Below are 19,834 nucleotides of genomic sequence, written 5' to 3' on the forward strand. Positions count from 1 at the left end.
ATGGGTGAGAGACTTAGACTTTCGGTAACCTAAAAATCCTAGCATAACAACTATAACAAAGGAGTACCAGATTTTGACACTTGTCATACATGAAGAAGGGTAAGTGAATTTTCTATAAGAAAGCAAACATGTGACGCTTAGGGAAGAAAAGGGTCACTCGACCAATGCATCCACTCACCAACCACTCAATCTTTTATGCCATTTGTCAAAGTCATGAGAGTTCCAATAAGATTTATATGGGAAAGTGATGCATGGGGGAGCTAAAGAGACTAAGGCACATTCCATCAAGAGATTAAGGTTTCGGCAGGTTGTCGCCTACCTAAGAGGTTCCAACCACCTTCTTGCCAAGTGTCGTTCATGCAAATAACTTTTTAGAAGATGGATATGATTAGAATTGGAAGAGGCGAATGGGATAAAACAAAACCCTAGTCCCTAGGTTTCAGCCACCACATCACTTTCCCTCACACACACCACATGTCACTCACTTAGGAATTCTAGAAGAAGGTTCATGGAGAAAAGGAGAGGATCCATACACCACCCCAAGTATCTAGAGAAGAGAAAAGGTCTTGTGGGAAATTGGGATGGGCGGCCAACCAACACACTCACATCCACACGCCTTTGCCAAGTGGCAAGCATGCATACGCCCACTCTCCCAATGATGATTAAGGTTTTGTGAAAAGACCCCTAAGCCCCGAAAGATCTTTGAATCTGGACACAGAGGAGGAATACAAAGAGGCATTAGGGTTTCGATTTTTTGAGCTTTACATGCCACTTGTCATGGGACCTTTGAGTTCACAAGGAAAACAAAGATATGGGGAGATGAAAGGGGGCATTTGGCCAATGATGAAAGGCAAGCTACTTGGTGCCCATGCATGAATTTCATACATTTCCATGGTGAAGTGTGAGAGGAAACCAAAGGTGCATATAAAAGGATAGGGGCCGAAGGTTATAAGGCCTTTTGGACATCATTTTAGTTCATGCTTTGCATTTTTCTTCTCCCACACGCCCAAGCCATATTTCTCTCCATCTTCTCTCCAAACAAATACTATTAATCTCTTTCTTTTCTCTTAGTCATGAGCAAGAAGAAACTTGGAGCCATGTCGCATGGTACCACTCTAACCCTCACTACTCACAAGTCACACACACACACACAAGGGTGATGGGGTCCCTAGGGTTTTGGGTCCAAGGAACACCACCACCATCATGCCCAATGTTTGACATTTTCTTTTGAGAAGTTCTTGAGGGAAAATTAGGGTTTTCCCAAGGGGAGGTTGAAACTAGAAATTGAGATCTCCACCCCGTTTCCAAGGGATCTCGGCATCCCGAGCCATGCACACATGCACGCGCATGAGACCTTGTCAAGGTCAATGGAAAGACACGACCACCTTTAACCAATGGCCTCTAGGCCGAATGCTTGGAGTGTCACCATAAGCAAAAGAAGCCTTAGCACGGCCACCCATGTTGGATTTAGGGTTACGTTTTCTTGTTTTTAATATTTTGAATAAACACTTTTTACAGTTTGTTTGATCACATTTAATTGCTTTGGATTTTTGTAAGTAGACTCTCAACCTACTTTAGATAATATTTGTATATGTCATGTAAACTTTGCATTCTTATGTACTATTATATGAACTAATTGATTAGCGATAATCCCTTATTATGTGATGCCTTGTAACCGACTTTGCATGATGTTTTTACTATGTTTACTTGTTCATGATGGTTCGGGTATGCTAGAAATATTAGCTCGATTGCTTGTTATAACATGTTTGTGTAAGTCTCAAAAGATTCGACCATGTATATGTATTCGTGTTTAAGATGTCTCAAAAGCTATTGGCTATATTTGTGAATTGAGTATTTAAATATTCTAATATTTTCAAGCTGTAACATAAGATGTTCAGTGTTGTGTCACATGGTTACATGATTCTCGGCATTTACATATTCACATGATGTACTAAAATAAAAGTGTCACGAGTTCATGTCACATGCATTTAGGTTGTGTACTATTTCTAAATAAAAGAGTTTGTATATGTTTTATCACGATTCAAAATGCTAAGATGGTAGCCCTTGGGTTGACGAAATACAGTCGGCGGGCCTTGAATGGATCCTTGTGAGGATATTAGAGCGGGGTAGCACCTAAAGCTAGTGGGTGCCACATGTGCTATATGCGGTGAAGGTGAAACGACAAATTGATGCATCGTAAGGACTATGACGTAGTCACCACGGTCAAGTGAGCTGTTGGATGATGCGGTAACTAGCGGGAAACCAACGGTGTATAGGGGAACCGTGAAGTATCCAAATTACATTTTATAATAAGCAAACAAGGTAATGAGTTAAATATATGTCATATGTAGTTGTTAATGTGCTAATGAAAAATATGTTTTATTGAAAGGTTAAAGGATCTCTGTTACATGTTTTCGAAAAAGTCAAATTGCATGAACTAAGTTTTGTGTCAAGTATATGTCCATACATTCATTTTATAGTTTGCCTTTATATGCTTATGTTATTTATAATATATTGTTTGTTTACTTACTGAGATTTCTCGAAATTTCACCGTGATAATTTCTACTATCATTTCTAATCCGAAATGGTAGAAGTTGTTACAAGACAAGAGACCGGATAGGAGGAAGCGCAAGAGGCCAGCACCTTCGATAGTCAAGGAGGCCTCGAAGAATCCTGAGCTCTCGACGAAACCATCCTTAGTGGATAGACTAAAAGCCGCTGATCAATTCATAACTGAAGTGATAGAGCTCTTTGAGGATTTGAGGAAGATAATCAACAAGGACAAGGCGAAATAGATAAAGCCTTATAAGATTTTGATATGGATTCTAAAATTTGTAGTAAAAGCAAAAGGGTATGATTTTGAGTTGTTATCCTTTGGACCCTCTTGTATTTTTGGGATGTTCAAACAATGAAATCTTTTTGAGATATTTAGTCTTATGGAACCATGATATTTTGAAAAATTGCTCTCAATCTTACTTAAATTTACATGAAATTTCGCTGCGATTCATTACATGCTGCTAAAATTATAATAGGTGCATTGCATCTCAACTGTCATGTACGGGAATATGTAGCCTTGAGTTACATGTCCCGACACTTCAGTTACCGTCCAATACCAAGTAGGGGCTAGGGGCGTCACAGACATTATATTGTAAAATGATTTTTTTATTGTAAAATAGATAACATGAAATCACATCAATTTAATGAATTTATTTTTATATTATCTCTTTATATCTATAATACATTTTGCAAATAAATATCTGAAATTCCTTAAATATATTTCTAAATCTGTTACTAATTATTATTTCGTTTTTTACTTTTCGTCTGTGACTGACCAAATATACTTACCCAAAATGAAATCGCTTTGATTATTAATTTATTACGGGAAAAAAAAAAAGAAAAAGAAAAAGAAAAAGAGCCTAAAACCCTGGCTATCCCCCTTATCCCTTTTTTCCCCCGGCGGACCCAACGAAACCTTACCCCCGACGCCATGGTCACCAAGCTCCTCCTCAGACTTCATTCTTTTCCACTCACTACGTTCCACACCAATCTTATCTTCCCCAGAAAACATTCTCTCCACAAACCCCTCACCGTCTCTCTCTTCTCCAGCAGCAGCAGCAGCAGCCAAGCCCTAACACAAACCCGAATTCCAGACCCAACCCTCTCTTATGGACCCTCCCTCCACAAAGGTTATACTCCTCAACCCCAACAGCACGAGCAAGAAGATTGCTTAATTGACGAACAAGACTTCACTCGGGTCTTCGACCTCGCGGCGCTTCGTGTACCGGCAAAAGACTGTTTTGCTCTCGAGAAGCGACTCCGAGGCCACCTCTTGAACTGGCCTCGCATTCGCAACATTGCTCGAGTCCCCGGTGATGAGGTTGATCCCGTGCTGGTAAATCTATTGGGAGACAGAGACGAAGAGCCCGAAGAAGATCTCGTTTCCTTGGAACGAAGAATTTATGGGAAAGCAGAGGGCGACGGCGACGTTTTAAGCCCGGTGCTGTATAGGGAAAAGCTTTCCAGGACGTTTAACTCGCGGGGGTATGTCAAATTTCGAAATTTAGCGAAGATTTCGAGGCCAACGAAGAAGAAGAGGAGGAGAAATGACGACGGGGAGGAGGCGGCAAGGGGTGAGGGCAAGAGGGGAATTGAGAAGAATGAAATTGCTTTGGTGGAGGTTGTGGAAGAGGAGGAGGAAGGGGGGGATTTGAAGGGGTTGTTGGGGGATGAGTTTGAGGGGAGGATGAGGAAGTGGAGGGGTCCGACAAGGCTGTTGCTATTGGACGAGCGTTACTCAGGGAGGAAGGTGGAGGACCTGCCCGAGGCAATCAAGGTGGCTGTTCCCAATACTTTTGGTACTCTCTTAGTTCATTGGATGTTTTTGTTTTTCTTCTCCAAACTTTGCCTTTGGTACTAGTTTAAGTGATGCTCTGGGTTGTATGATAGTGTTATGAACCCACTAGATAGAACTCATTCTTAAAAACTAGCTTACAAGGAAAATGTGTCTAGGGGCTTATAAACCATCAATCAATCCCATATTTAGTCGACGTGAGATCGTAACAACCACCATGCCCTGCAGCCGACGTCCACGGCGGTCTTGGCGCTCACACGGGCTGGCTGTGCGCTACGTATTTTCCTAGTTCCGGGCGAACACTATCATGCCGGCATCACCCCCGTGCTGCACGATTACAACCGTCGCAACATGGCCTTAGACGTAGGGTGGCTCTGATATCATTTGTTATGAACCCATTAGGTAGAACTCACCATTGAAAATTAGCTTACAAGGAAAGGGTGCCTAGGGGCTTATAAACCATCAACCAATCACATACTTAGTCGATGTGGGATCGTAACATATAGCGATAAAGTTACTTGATTTGAGATGTTTATATATAATTGCCTTCATTGTTTCGGCTCTCTACAGCTCTTAATCTTTGATTCTTTGTTGATCTTGTGTAGCCTTACGCCCGTATTATTGTTATTCTATTATCGGAATCCATATTCTGCTAATATACCTTTACCTCTTTTCTGGTTCTTTTACGGAAGGGTTCGATACATAAATTGCTTTCTCTTCCTAGTTATTTACAATTCTCATCCAATTATCAGGTTCTTCTGAAAGAAGATATGAAGGAAAGTCCAAAATCAACCTTTGAGCTTGTCAGATGCAAGCTCACATTGTTTTACAATTACTGGCAGATGAATGAGGTAAATGCACCAAGGACACTCCTCAGGCTAGGTGCAATCTTTAATCAACCATGTTTCTCTGAATCTTCTAGACATGAAGCATTTGATATGTGAGATAGTAGATGGAGGGGAGAGGCCTTCACCTACCTGAAGTGTTCACTGATAACTGTTACTCTACTGCATTATTGGAAATGATTAGTACAAATATAATAAGCTAAATTAACAACTTTGATTCAACTTACCGATTGTCGCTTGAACCTTTTATGCACTAGAATGCGAGATGATGCCCCTGTCCATTCAGTCGTAGACCCATAAACTTGTACCCATAAAACTTGTTGGAAACGATTTATGGGCAATAATCGCATTGCTGATATTTGGAAGATAATTCATCTATGCTTAATGTGGTGTCTATGACTAGAAAGGAATGGGCACTGTTTTGTGACAAAGAAAGCTTGTTGGGAGAACTTAGAGAGTTTTTCTTTTGAACTCTGTCTTTGGGCAAAAGTTCTTGTATTGAATGGGGATAATTTAAATGTTTTTGTTTCAGACTTTACTAGTTCCTAGTCCCTAGTCTGTATTTAGGTGTTTCTGCTTGTATACTTCCTGTGTACTTGGGCTATGCCCATTTACTTGCATTAATCAAATCTCTTATTACTTATAAAAAAAGTAGAGCCTTCCCAGATCTGGATAGATTGCCTCCCTCCCTCTCTCTTGGATATGCCTGCATGTTTCAGGGACAGGTCATTAATTAGGTTTTACCACCCACTTGTTATGGGGATTTGACAATCTAAAATTGCTTGGAGTTTGCCAAGTCAATGGATATATCAGATCCTGTGTGTTCTTGCAGATATTGGAGGCCACGTTACCAAAGGATATAATTGTTCCTTCAGCTTTTGAAACAGTTGGGCATGTTGCTCACCTGAACCTGAGAGAAGAACATCTGCCGTACAAGAATCTTATAGCAAAGGTGTTCTTTTGGTATATCCTTTTTACCATTTTGACAATGTGCTGTAGAACCAAAAAGTGATTTTGCATCTATCAAACAACTAAGTCAAGAAAAAGAAGAAATGAAAATTTAACTTTCCATCCCTTTATAGAAGGAGGCTATTTTGGTTTTCAGGTCGTTCTTGACAAAAATAAGCCAAAAATACAAACAGTTATCAATAAGCTTGAAGCCATTCATAATGACTACAGAACAATGCAGCTGGAGGTCTTAGCTGGAAACCACTCTCTTGTGACTACAGTAGTTGAGAATGGAATGCGATTTCATGTTGATTTAGCAACAGTGTATGTTTTTCTTCATTGCAATGTTATGGAGACGTCCATTAAAGTTATAAATGCATGCCAATATTATGGTATGCATCGATGTAGGAGGGTGGTCATAATTGGTTGTATTGTTTCAAATTTTTTGAATCAGCAATATATAGATCAGACTAAGTGGGCATCGAGGGAGTCTTACAAAGTAAAAGTGATTGTAGTATTAAAGAAGTTAAATTGGAGATTTAGAGGGGCGGATCATGTTGAGCAGAAGGCCACCATAAATACTTTTTTTTTTTTTTTTTGGGGGGGGGGGGGTTGAGAATATGTCATTAGATAAACAACAGGCTCCTTATACTATAGGCTGGTTTGACAATTCTATCCTTTGGTTGTGGGTAAATTTAATTTAGTTTTTAATCAAGTTGATTTATAAATGAATTGAGGCATCAACTGAATGAAGGTGGCTTCAGGATGGATTTGTTCTATTTTATGCAGGTATTGGAATTCAAGGCTTGCAACAGAAAGACAAAGGCTTCTCAATGGATTTACACGCAACGATGTTGTTTGTATGTTTGTCTCTTTGCCTCTTTTTTAATTTTAAATTTTTTTTTTTACAAGGGACTACTTTTTAGATGAAGGAGAATGATTCAGTGCACAGGAAATGTACTGATGCAGCTCCTAAAGAACTACCCACTTAACTTTTAAAAGATCAGTGAATGAGAATACCAAATTACCAATGACTGGTGCTTTAATGTGACAGGTGATGTTTTCACGGGGGTTGGTCCAATAGCCATATCAGCTGCAAAGATTGTCAAACGCGTCTATGCTAATGATCTAAACCCTTATGCTGTCGAATATTTAGAAAGAAATTGTGTGCTCAACAAAGTTGAGAGGAGAGTAGAGGTATGCCCCTGAGTCATTGTCATATAAGTACTATTTTGTGGTTGTTGCTTTTCTTTTTCTTCTAGTAATGAAAATACCAAAGGCAAATGCAGGATCCTCTAGTTCGAGTGTTCGGTTGGGGGGGGGGGGTTGGAGGATTTCTCTGTGCTATGCAAATAGTCACATATTTCGAGCTGATGAGAATCATTCCTCTCATAAATTTGATAAGTTAAATAATTAGAGTACAGATTTATACTCATAGGATTGTTTGGCCTCTATCTTGTGGTAAAACATGAAAAAGAAAAGATTCGTTTGTCAGGTATAAGTCTGGAAGCGTTCTTGACTGGTTGATATCTCAGATTGAAAAAGATAAAGAGGATGAAGACTTATTTGTATATGAATTCTGGGTTGAGCTTCTTTCACAAGTTGGCTGGCTTTCATTTGATACCCATTTATGTGGCATTACGGCAGATATGCATGGCCAAGGCATTTCACTACATTAACTTTTGAACGAATAGACTTGTGTGGTTCTTGTTATGGACCTTGTGTGTCAATTTCTAGGTCTTCAACATGGATGGGAGGAGATTCATCCGGGCTATATTTGCAAGTGAGAAAGCTAAGGGCATTACACAAGTGGTTATGAATTTGCCTAATGATGCTGCAGAGTATCTAGGTTTGTTGTTACTTTCAGGAACGTGCTTTTTTCTGCTTGCTAGTAAATATGTTGAATTGCTTATTCAATTTGGTGATGACTGGATTTCTCCTAAATGACTGGTGAAGTTGTGAACAATTAAGCTTATTGGCTTCTGAGATCACTTCCGTTTTAATTTATCTTGACTTGCGTTCTACCTGTCTTTGATGATTTGCCTCTTATCAACAGATGCATTCAGGGGAATATTCAGAGGCAGACCCAAGAATGGAGACTTCACTTTCCCATTGATCCATGTCTATGGTTTCTCCAAAGCTCAAGATCCAGAGTTCGACTTTCACGAGGTCTGTTCTGAAATCTCATAAACCATGCACGTGTTATTTGCTGGGCTAATTAAACAAAATACAAGGATTTTTGTCTGGAATACATCCTCCCTCATCCTTTAACATTTATATGCAGAGGATAAGAATTGCATTGTCAGAGGTAGCAGTTGATGTAGAAATGCGTAGGGTGCGCCTTGTTGCACCAGGAAAATGGATGCTATGCGCGTCATTTATCCTCCCTCAGACTGTAGGATTTGCGGATAGTAGGCAAGATAGGTGAAAAGCTGAGTGTACGCTAACCCTAGTTTTGTATTTGTAACTTATTTAATAATCCCTCACAAAACTTGATGTATGTTTGTATAGTTTTTTTTTTCTTTCTAAGCAAGCTACATTGATGAAAAATAAACCGTAGTACAAATTATAAAAGAAATTTAATTATACAATCCATATGGGTGGAACATAACATATGTTTGGTTGGAAGTTGCCCGTTGCGTGATATTAAGCACACATTGATTTTTAGATTGACGAAGTTTTTTCACTTTCTATTCATCAAAAGAACCTAACATATATTGTCTCTTATTATAGACTGCATTGTCCAATCTGTTGCATACTTTGGTTGTGCAATTGTCTGTCTCCTTCATTGCGGATTGTCTTCCAATTTCTATTCATTGCTTCCTGGATTACTATTAACGTTGATGTGGCTTCTCCAATATTTGGATTGATATTGTTTATGAATCTTGTGTGGACAAAAAGAGGCATGCCAATGTCAGATCTGCAAATTGCTGCTATTGTGCTTCCATTGTTTCTAACTACCATATCAAATGAAAGTGAAGAAAAAACCTTTGGGGGGAAGTTGCCTCTAGCCTCTTGCTGGTGTATTTTTGTGTTTCATGCATTGTTGTGTTCCTTGAAGGTTTTGGAAACTTTTGACACAAACCAATTTGGTGATGGACAAGGAGAGTTGTGGATTATTTGGTTTCTTAAAAATTAAATGTTATCCATGGCCATGGTGGCAAATAACTGGAAAGAATGAATGTCTTCTTCAGGTTTTACTAATCCAGCTGGGATTCAGAATGATTATCCAGTTTGAGATTGGTTGTGAGGCAAAGTGAGATATATTGATGGGTCATTTAAAATGCCTCCGAAGTATTCTAGAAAAGGCACTAGGGGTGTAAGACTAATGGTTTGGATTGGACCAGATTGAGACGTATCAAAATGTATATATATATTTTAAATATTATATATATAATATATTATTTTATATAGTAGTTGAACTTAATTATGTAATTTTTATTCAAGGAATTACCAATGACCATATATACAATAAAATTATTTAATATTCATTAATCATATATAAAATATTAAAAAGATCACTCAATTTTAATTTTATTAATTAATTTTTATTAATTTAATTAATTTTTTGTCAAAAAAAAGTAAAAAATGTTATGGACCTAATGGACCGACCGGACTTGTATTTAATGGTCCGGTTTAGAAAAATTATGTTTTTGGCAAAGTGGACAGAGAACTTGGGAGAATGTTATTGAAGACCTTCCAAATGAATAGTTTTAAACCTTTCATTATTATTTAATATTTTATTATTACTTTTTACATATTGTTTACTATTTTTTATTATTATTCACTATTATATAATATTTTTTTATTATTATTTTATTACTATTAACAGATTATCTAAAATTATTTCACTATCCAAATGTAGCTTAATATATTTTGAAGTTTTGGACATGTTTGGACACTTTGAGTAATTCAGAATTTTGTGAATAGTAGTGAAATGGTTTAAGTGAATATGTTTTATTGAGTTTTAGAAAATGAGAGAAAAAATTTAATAAAATATTATAAAGTTAAAAAAGAATTGTCTGAATATAATTTTTGTTCTGAACTTTGTAAAAGTTGTATTGATTTTTATGTTTGAATAATGATTAGGTAATAATTATATGAATAAGTTAAAAATTAAAAATTAAAAAGTGTTTTGTATTTAAGTGGTGTTTAAAAATGAAATTATAAAAAGTTTTGAGAATTCTGTGCGTCCAAACAAGCTCATTTGACAGAGAAATGGGCTATGTGTCCAAACAAGCTCTATTCTCCTCAATATTTCACGTGTAATTGGTGTAGAATTTATGGGGGATAAGCAACGTAGCATAGACAGATTTGACACAAATTTTCAGTAGGATGATGTGTCCGTTTAAGCCCATCTCCAATGGAAGTGTAGTTATAGATTGTGATATAAATTTTTAGTATTTCAGTGACTTATTCGGGGGAGAATAGAGCTTGAAGAAGAAGAATGTTCCATCTTCTTGGTTCTTCAAGTATCAACTTCGAGGGAGACATTAATATTTGGGTAAATTATAGGATTGTTTTGACTTGGATGAGGCTTGAAGAATTTTAAATTGGGGATCCAGCGATCTTCTCAAGCTCTTGTTGAGATGCCATTGTTAATCTGGAAGCAAATATTGAATTTGATGAAATCTCTCTATTTCAAGAACCAGTTGGTTTAGGAGATACTTCCAAGATACATTTTTAAGATATTTTGCAATTAGAAACTATTTCTATAGACTATTTCTGTCATTAATTTGGAACCACACAAATTTAGAAATGAGGGGTTTTATTGAACAATGAAAGGTTTTTTAGGCCAAGGCACCTAAAGGATTTTGGCACATAGATGGATCATGGACTGTGAAGATTTTTGGCAGTTCTTTCTTAAGGAAGCATTACTTTGCTCAGTAATTAATTTTGAAATTCAATAAGATAATATAATAAATGATGGAATAGAACTAGCTACTGATTTGATTAGAGTCGTTCTACCAGCTTGAGTTAAGATTCTTGATTTCCATCCTTACAATCTGGTTTAGATTTTTTTTTTTGAATTTCCTTAAGGAGAGGTTTCTTTGGAGCCCCCAATGTATAGAGGAAGACTTGTTGACGGTATAAAGAAGTCTTTGGAAGGGGCCTGGTTTGGATGTTGAGTCATCTCACATCTAAACACCCAACATTTTTTTATTTTAAATGTTTAATTTTTTCTTCTAATTATTACATAATTATTATAATTTTTTTAAATTAAAAAAAAATTAATTCATTTTTTCAAATTTCAAAACAAAAATAACATTAAAAAAATTATATTCCAACAATATTTTTATTTTATAATATTTTTATCAAATTTTTTCTCATTTCCCAAAATTTTATAAAACTTCTTAATTCAAACTATTTCACTATTATTTATAGGTTTTTCATTTCATCTCATTTCAACATCTTATAATCTGAGAAAAAGACATAGATAAATATTTTAATTTCTTTGTATGAAAAAATATTATTAATTCGCCTAATTTTTTCTTCTTGTTCTGAGTGAGGTTCTTATTTTTCTTATAGATAGATATCTTGGCTTCGGAGGGGACTCTTTGCTTATTGGTCTGACTCTTGTCTTCTTAAAGAAAAAAAGAAATAGAAAAGAGGCCTGAAAAAATCGTTCGAGTTGCTTATATTTACACACATGCAGCACATTTTGTGCCCATGGTCCTCGCCTGGCCTTGCCCTGCATTTGCCCGTTCTTCTGCGTTCTAAGCGACTAGATCATGTGATTCATGTCCTATATATCTCTGTTCGGAACCGCAAGAGAAGTTGCTGCACTGCTTTTTTATTTGGTTGGAATAATGCCAAAAGGGATGAAGAAGTTGGAAACCAGACTTTATTCCGCAAGTGAAAAAGATGGTTCAAAATGGGTATTCAAGACTTACAATTTTGTCCAAAAGTCCCCTTCAATGCTGAAAAAGGAACATTGTCTGATTGGCTCGAGTTACCCCATACCTGCTAATAATTTTCTGGACATCAGTGTAGTGCCAAAGCAACTCTGTAGGCACTTAAAAACATTTAAAAACATATTGCACAATAAATGAGCATTTTAGAAGGATTGCATTATTAAATGAGTTGATACGTCATAGATAAGGCAGTGCTATATACAGTTACAGTTTTACTTATAAAACTCATTTTGTTAATTTTTTTTTATATTTAAATTTTAAATTTTATAATTTTCAACGTATACATGTGAAGAAATAAGTTTTTTTTTTTATAATTTTTCTTAAGTACATGGCATTTTTCTTAGAGAGATATAATTACTGATCATGATATGCATTAATACATCCAGGCACCTCACAGACAGATCTAGCCTTGTAAAAAGGTCTGAGTCTTAATTTGTTTTGTATTTGTCTTTCTGGCAGTAGCAGTACAACTAACAGATGATATATATGCAAAACGCATCCATGTGTTTCGTAAATAGAGGCTATAAACATCAAACACCGGATATTTGATACCCAGATTCGTCCTTCCTTGGATGGCCCTGATCTCTCCGGCCCCAACATTTGCATAGTCCGGCTCATCATCTCCCGCCATCAAATCTTGCAGTCTGTAAGAGAATGCACATCGATCTGTTTCGCCCCCACGGGCCAATGTCATGCGAGGCTATCAAGAGCCCCTGTGGGGGGCAACATGGTAAAAACGAGTGAGAGAAACATGCAGAGTGAGAAAGAAAGCAAATCTCAGTTCAGATTGAGATCCATATGATGATAATATCTGGTTTTTTTTTTCCTCCTTGTGGTCCTTGGTTTAGGACTGTCTTATTGGTATGAAAATGAAAGGGGGGAGGGACGGGGAACTTTTGCCTTTTTGTACAGATATGGTTAGCTTCCTCACAAGTTGTATAAAGCCAGAACTAACAGTCACTCTAACTACTACATTCTTTAAAGCAAAGCCTCTGGGATACCAAAAAGTGCAGTGCAAGGCCTACCTGCTTCATTGCTCACTCATTTAAAACTCATGTCCTCCCTCACATAAAATTATATTGAAAAATACACTCATAAACATATTATGGGTACAACAAAAATGTGTTACCAAATAGCGTTATTATTTTTAATTACTTGTTTTAATGAACAATTTATATATATATTATTGGAACAATTTTGTATCTTGTGTGTTTTTTTTTTTTTTTTTACTTGTAGAAAAAGCCTGGTCAGATAAGGTGACCCCTCCAACACGTGTGAGGTGGTCCCCTATAGAAAACAGGCCCCTTTTTGCCGGATAGCCCTGATATATAGCCTCTATGCATACATAAAATAATGCCAAAATCCCCCAATCATTCCATGCAGGGCACAATCTGCTGCCCAGAACCCAAGAATCCACCGTGTCTGTCCAAACCCAGCAACCCTAAATTAAATTAAAAGGCATATTTATCACCATCGATCCACGTGTCAACCCATCCCACCTTCAAACGTGCCAACCCTTCCTTTCGATGCTTCTCCACTCCACCGTCTCCACACGTCCCTTTTTCCTCCAGCAGCCGCTATTTTCCGTACACACGCCTCCTCCCCATTCCATCTCTCTCTCCTCGTACCTCTCGTCGACCCAATTTTGGTCCCCCACCCGACACGTTGTCTAGAGGGGACCACCTCAAGTGGGACCCCTGACAATAATCTTTTTCAGATTCTTTAAGAGAAACAATTTTTGTAGGATTTGATAACGAAGTTTGCTCATCAGCTCAGCCTTCAGTACCGTCTCGAGTCTGATTCCTCCTCTCATTAATGGTGCAAGTCTAGTTGAAGGTCAAGTGGACCCTTTTTTATGACGTGGTTATTGGTGATTGGTCAAAATCACCACGATTCTCGTGGCATAAAGGCCGGCGCAAGTTCGTACGCCCTACATGCCGTTTTGGATCTCTCACCCAAATCGTGTTTTGACAAGCCTTCCTCTGGTTGGGTCACGCGGTTTGCAAGAAAAACCCGTCCCGCACCACTTCAAACTGATCGCCTGCGTGCTTGACTGAGATGTATGCATGCATGGCATAAAGGCAGCCGGCATGGTTTGCGTGCAAATATTATGCTCGATCGATCGCGCGCGCGGTTTCACTCGATCAGCACACCCAGGCATGTAGTGAGGAATCGGCCGGGACCAATAGTCGTTCTGGAAATGTTAGATTTTGGCATTCGGAAGATGGATCAGTTTATCTTAATGTCCGGTGTGATGTCTGTAGCCTTAAATGTGAGATTGATATCATGAAGATTGTGCTTAATTAAATGACCTAGTTTTGTGTTGGGACTGAGACATCATAATTAATATATAGAGACCTAGCGACATATATATATATATATATATATATATAGGTGCCAAGACAGTAGTACTACTACTGATATTTATTCTTTACGTGATGAGAGATAAAAATAAAGGGATGTTTATTTCTTTTTTTTTTGGGATCATGATGGGTATGGAACAACGCTGGAAAAGAAGATAACGATGGCTACTACACTATACACCTTTTTTGTTGTTTGATTAGCTAGCTAGGTTCGCTCCCTCTCATTGCAGGCCTGATCTTCTTCATTTATTAACGACTAGCCGTCTACATGATGCTGCATAACGGGTGAAGCTTGGATTTCAAGATATATATTTACTGATCATCAATGAATTTAATGCAGCAGGTAATTAATTCCAATTGAACTTCAAAAGACGTTGGAACTACTACTTGTTAATTCTTCGACATCCTGTATACTTAGAAAAATAAATATTTATAATAAATTATTTACGACGAAAATGACTTATTTTGATAAAAAACGACCACTTTCCTGACAAGATAACTTAACGTAAATAAATGTTTTTCTTGTAACAATACGTCTGATAATTCATAATTCGCATACTTTTTGAGTTGTCTATATATGTTTAGGCATCGTACGTACTCCTCGTGGTTTTTCATATATTTTCCTTTATTTTCACATACTTGGCACATGGTGTTCAATATATACATAGAGTGGGCTAGTTGTGTTTATTCTAGAAAGAATCACATGGGGTCGGCTTTTTTATCAATGTTTCCATATGCCTACACCATAAGCAGATTTCATATTCGTGACCAAATCTGACTCCACATGATTATTGCCAGAAGTTGGTTTAAATAATTAATGTTTAATTTACAGTTAGATCACTTTAAAAACTAATTAGTCCAGTACTTGTCTATACTATATATAGTTTAAATAAACTTACTAAACTCGATGATCATGTAGGTGTGTGTGTATATATATATACAGTACCAAATGAGCCCCAAACATAACCATGATCAGAGGGTAATTGTGACCATTGAAATGGGGGCAAATAACTTATTAAAGTCGTATGCATATATATAATTAAATGCAAAGCCATTTTTTCTCAGGTTTTTTGGTCGCGACAAATTGGAGAACCACATGTCGGTCAATAGAGTAATGCTATTCATTATTTATTTCGACGGTTATCCTTTTATTGATCAATTCCTGACATGACAGCAAATAACTAGAAACTTATTTATTTATCTATCAATTACTTGACACTATATGAGAGGGAGATTTACCCCCTGCTTTGGCTGTGTGGGGTTCCCCCCCTCCTCAGGTCCCAAATCGACCAGTAGATAGCCCAATACAAAATCAATGAAGGGAGGAGGATTGGGTTGGGCCCGAGGAGGCCTTTTAGATACGGTGACTGGTCACATCACCTGCTTAGATCACAACCTACATCATTGGATAGCAGCCACATCGCATTAAATGGTACTCTAGGAAACCAACACGCAACAATAGAACCAAACGTCCACTCACCTCTGTGAATGGGTAGTGCGCGCGCCTCACACCCCTTATCTGTCGCAAGGGATAGATTGACGACTCATGCACAATGTGGTAGGGCGATGACTGACATGATAGGGGAGGGAACCTACCATTAGTGCGGTATCCCGTGCACCCTTCCACGATCTGCTAACAATGGACGAGGACCACCACGACTGGGCATATAAACACATCTTGGGCTCAAGTACAGCTCTTTGAACACTTTTTCTTTACATTTCCATACAAAGAGATAATTTTGACTTAGGCATATGAGGTGTCCCGCACCACTCTAAGCCTTCATCTCCATGGGTCTTGCAGGTCGCACGAGGGAATCTCTGAGTTGTCCAGGCTACATAACACAACATAAACACTATATGAAAAGAAAAGATGATGAAAGAATGATGGTTAAATGATAATAAATAGTATTTTTTTTATTGGTATGAAGTTGACTGATACGAAGAGTTTGTATTTCATGTAATACCTAAGGTAATAAACAGTGGTACCTATATATATATACACTCACACCATGCATTGATACAAATTAAGTTGATTAGGACTCGCATTTTCATGGAAGAGCTAAGGTGGTAAGTTCAAGCTCAATCTGATCACTTTTTGGAGGCAAACTTGTGTTCTATTTTGGACACAGCTATCCGAGAAAGAGGGAGAGGGAGATCATGGGTGTGGAAGTAGTAGCAACATGAACGACGTTACCAACTAACTAGACAACAAAATACAGATACAGACACAATACTGTAGCATGGACCTAGACATTTAGAGCCACTCTCTTTTAGCATTTCACACTGGTAGTTCTGCTTCCTTCACTGCCACACCCCTCTCTCCCTCTCTTCGCTCTCTCTCTGTCTCTCTCTCTCCGTCTCCTTGCCACTGCAAACCCTCTCTCTCTGTTGGCCAAACCCACTCAAAACACACCTTATAATATTTCTCCAACAATCTTATAATAAACCCGAGAGAGAGACTCCCCGACTCAAAAAGCATTGCCATTCTCGGTTTAAATTACCCTACTCGCACTTTCTCTCTAGCCTCTTTTGCACAAAACAGCCACTCTTCAATGGCTACGCCACTGCTTCTCATGGCCTCTGGCCAAACCGCGAGCGAGGATAACACCGGAGCCCTGTTTGGGACCGAAGGAATCAAACCCGAGGCCGGAAAAACCCGAGGGAGAAAGTCCAGCAGAGGACCAAACCAGAAAAAACAACCCCAGAGAGGACTCGGTGTCGCCCAGCTTGAGCGCCTCAGGCTTCAAGAACGCTGGAAGAAAATTACAGAAATACCCCAGGTCCAGTCCTTTAACCATCTCGATCCTCAGCGTCAGTACAAGACTCCAATATTACCTTGCACCGACCAGGTTGGGTCTGTGCCGGTGCAGTTCGGGGCACCACTGTACTGCGCACCTACAGTACCTGTTGTTAATGGCTGTGGGAGTCTGGTTGTTCACAGGGTTGGAAATGGAGGTGGTTTTGGGGGGCTGTACCATGGTGGGTCTTCTGGAATGGGAGCGGTAGTGATGGGGGACCAGGTTGGGATGGATGCGTATGGTGGGATTGGGGATCCGGATCCGAGAGTTTTTGTTGGGACTGTGTTTGAGACCTCGAAAGAGCTCTCTTCAATGCCAAAGATGCACTATGGGCCTCAGCAATGTGATGTCTGCTTCAAGGTTGGGGTTAATGTTTTCTTCAATATATATAATTTACATATGAACAAATTCAAGGCATGTAGTTGTCTTAGGGGTTGGTGATTTCCTTATACAGTTATACCCCTTTCATTTCCAAACATTTTTCTCTGCAAAGGAATGAAATATCTCTGTTTTCAGTTATCTCATTCCTTAAGATGCTGTTTTCTATTTCTAATGAAGTTTTTGGTTGCAGAAAAAGTACTTCAATGGGAGAAATATAGGGTTTAATGGAGGGAGAGAAAACTATTCTGAGATTTCTCCACTGATAAATAGTTCTCATGATTTTATGGGATCGAATCTGGAAAACATCCCAAACCTCACTGAAGAAACCTGCAATTTTGGTGGCACAGCTCCAAGCCGTTCCTGTCGCAATCTTGATGATCAGGTGGATTTAAACCTCCAAAATAATTAAGCGCAACATGTTCATTAACATTTTAAATATAAAATTTTTCCATAATTTTCTCTATACTTGTTTATTAATAAATTTTACTTGGATGTGCAGTTTGTGGCTGTTGATCAAACCCTTGATTATTAATTGATGAGGAACTAAGAATTGATCGATCTTCTTAATTATAAGATATTAATTTGTACGTTGGCCGCTGAATTATATTTTGATTGGATATTTTTATGGGGTATGTAGGGTGTAGAGGTTGTAGCTGTTCACAGGAAGGGAAATTCAAGGGGGCGCGGAAGCGTTTTGATGGAATATGAGTTTTTCCCTGGAAAAAATGGCAGAGGCACTTCTTCCAAGGCACTTGAAGAAGCTTCGGTTGCTGTGGATGGTGAAGCTTCTTATCTTACATCTGCTGCTTACAGTTCCACTTCTAATTCTGTTGATTTGTCTCTCAAGCTTTCATATTAGAACCCAAAGGGGGGTCTATTTTTGTCTTTAATTGGTTGTTAATATCTGTGTGTTAAGCGTGTGAAAAAGAACCCAAACACAGCCTTTTGGTTTCCCTTTTTTTGGTAAACAAATGCAGTCTAATTCTTGGGAATTCTCTAATTTCTTCTATCTCTATTGGATTTTCTCAGTTACTGTTCAATTTTCTCCTCTTAATTACCATATTACAACTCACATGCATTTGCGATCTATCCATTAATTCATTCTCTCTTTATAAATGAATGAATATATATATATATATATATATATATATGAGATATATGTCCCATGCATATTAAAGCACGGAGAAGTACGTTCAGTCTTGCTGCAAAACAGACAAGCAGTTTGTACTGTAAATGAATTGGAAAAATTGCTGAGAAAATATATCGATCTTGCACCAAATGTTTTCAAAAGTTATCAGTGGCAATAGTTGCTGAGACGTAGTACTCAATCTTATCATCGATCTGCGATGTCCATACAGATGCATGATCTGGTTAGTCTTTTTTTTGGCATCAGATCATGATTTCAAATACCTACACGTACACAATATTCTCTTTAGTTGTAAGGTGACACTTGCCATTGCATGTTTCAAATCCCATTTCATTAACGCATTTCCCACCAACTTGTGGATCTCAGTGATTTTATAAAATACCGATCGACGATCAAAATTTTAACACGAGCTCTTCTTATTTTCCGTCCTTTTTTTCTTTTCCTGGGGAATGTGGTCGTTTATTTAGGGTTTGACATATACAAAGACCAAAACCCAGTATCTGAAACACTTTTTATGCAGGCGAGATTTAAATGTATAGCTTTTGCTGCCAACTTCAAAGCAGCTCAAAACCCTTGCGCAGAAAAACGAAGCTCAAAACCCTAGCAACTCTTTCTTCGTCTAATTAATTGTTATTTAAAAAAAAAAAATAGAAAAAGCAAAGTAGGATGGGTTTTTCTGTTCTAGAGTTAGTTTACATCTTTATATGCTGAAACACAAGGTAGGCATCTCTGCTTTTCTGTTTATGGGAGTCAAGCAGGCAGCAACCCAACCCCTACTGGCAGTGCTTTGAAAAACGTGAAAAGAGAGAGAGAGAGAGAGAGAGGGATGAAAAGGTAGCAATACTGATAGCAATTACGTACTGGCATATATACATATATATATATATATAGCTGTGTTTTTAACGATCGATCGACACTGAGGTGCGTGGGATCAATGCAGTATATGTGGGTGGGGTGGCTGCTGATCGAGTACATGCAGTTCCGAGCAGGCAGGCCACAACAAGAGCAGGGCTAGCAGTACAAATGTGTAATGAGTATAAATATGCAGGCAGGCTGGCAGGCACAGCCACAGAGGCAGGTGGTGAT

General features: G+C 38.1%; 2 protein-coding genes across 4 annotated transcripts; both read left to right on the forward strand.

The window, feature by feature from the left end:
• The first annotated feature begins 3,422 nt into the window (after window positions 1–3,422).
• Window positions 3,423–8,784, forward strand: LOC109014068 (tRNA (guanine(37)-N1)-methyltransferase 1). 3 transcript variants are annotated; one of them, XM_018996378.2, is made up of 9 exons: window positions 3,423–4,333; window positions 5,104–5,202; window positions 6,029–6,148; window positions 6,302–6,468; window positions 6,934–7,004; window positions 7,199–7,341; window positions 7,882–7,993; window positions 8,201–8,313; window positions 8,429–8,784. In XM_018996378.2, the coding sequence occupies exons 1-9, from the start codon at window positions 3,488–3,490 to the stop codon at window positions 8,570–8,572; spliced, it is 1,815 nt and encodes a 604-aa protein (XP_018851923.1). In that variant the 5' UTR covers window positions 3,423–3,487; the 3' UTR covers window positions 8,573–8,784. The 3 variants fall into 3 exon arrangements, with proteins under 3 accessions (XP_018851923.1, XP_035543789.1, XP_018851928.1); XM_035687896.1 differs by having other exon boundaries at window positions 6,386–6,468; XM_018996383.2 differs by lacking the exon at window positions 6,302–6,468 and having other exon boundaries at window positions 6,029–6,159; window positions 8,429–8,783.
• A 7,941-nt stretch (window positions 8,785–16,725) lies between these two features.
• On the forward strand, window positions 16,726–18,593 carry LOC109014080. The gene is made up of 3 exons (XM_018996397.2): window positions 16,726–17,580; window positions 17,792–17,983; window positions 18,239–18,593. Exons 1-3 carry the CDS (start codon window positions 16,975–16,977, stop codon window positions 18,458–18,460), a joined length of 1,020 nt encoding a protein of 339 aa, XP_018851942.1. The 5' UTR covers window positions 16,726–16,974; the 3' UTR covers window positions 18,461–18,593.
• The last annotated feature ends 1,241 nt before the right edge of the window (window positions 18,594–19,834 follow it).

This window comes from Juglans regia, chromosome 2 (genome assembly GCF_001411555.2).
Source record: "Juglans regia cultivar Chandler chromosome 2, Walnut 2.0, whole genome shotgun sequence".
NCBI classification, from domain to species: Eukaryota; Viridiplantae; Streptophyta; class Magnoliopsida; order Fagales; family Juglandaceae; genus Juglans; species Juglans regia.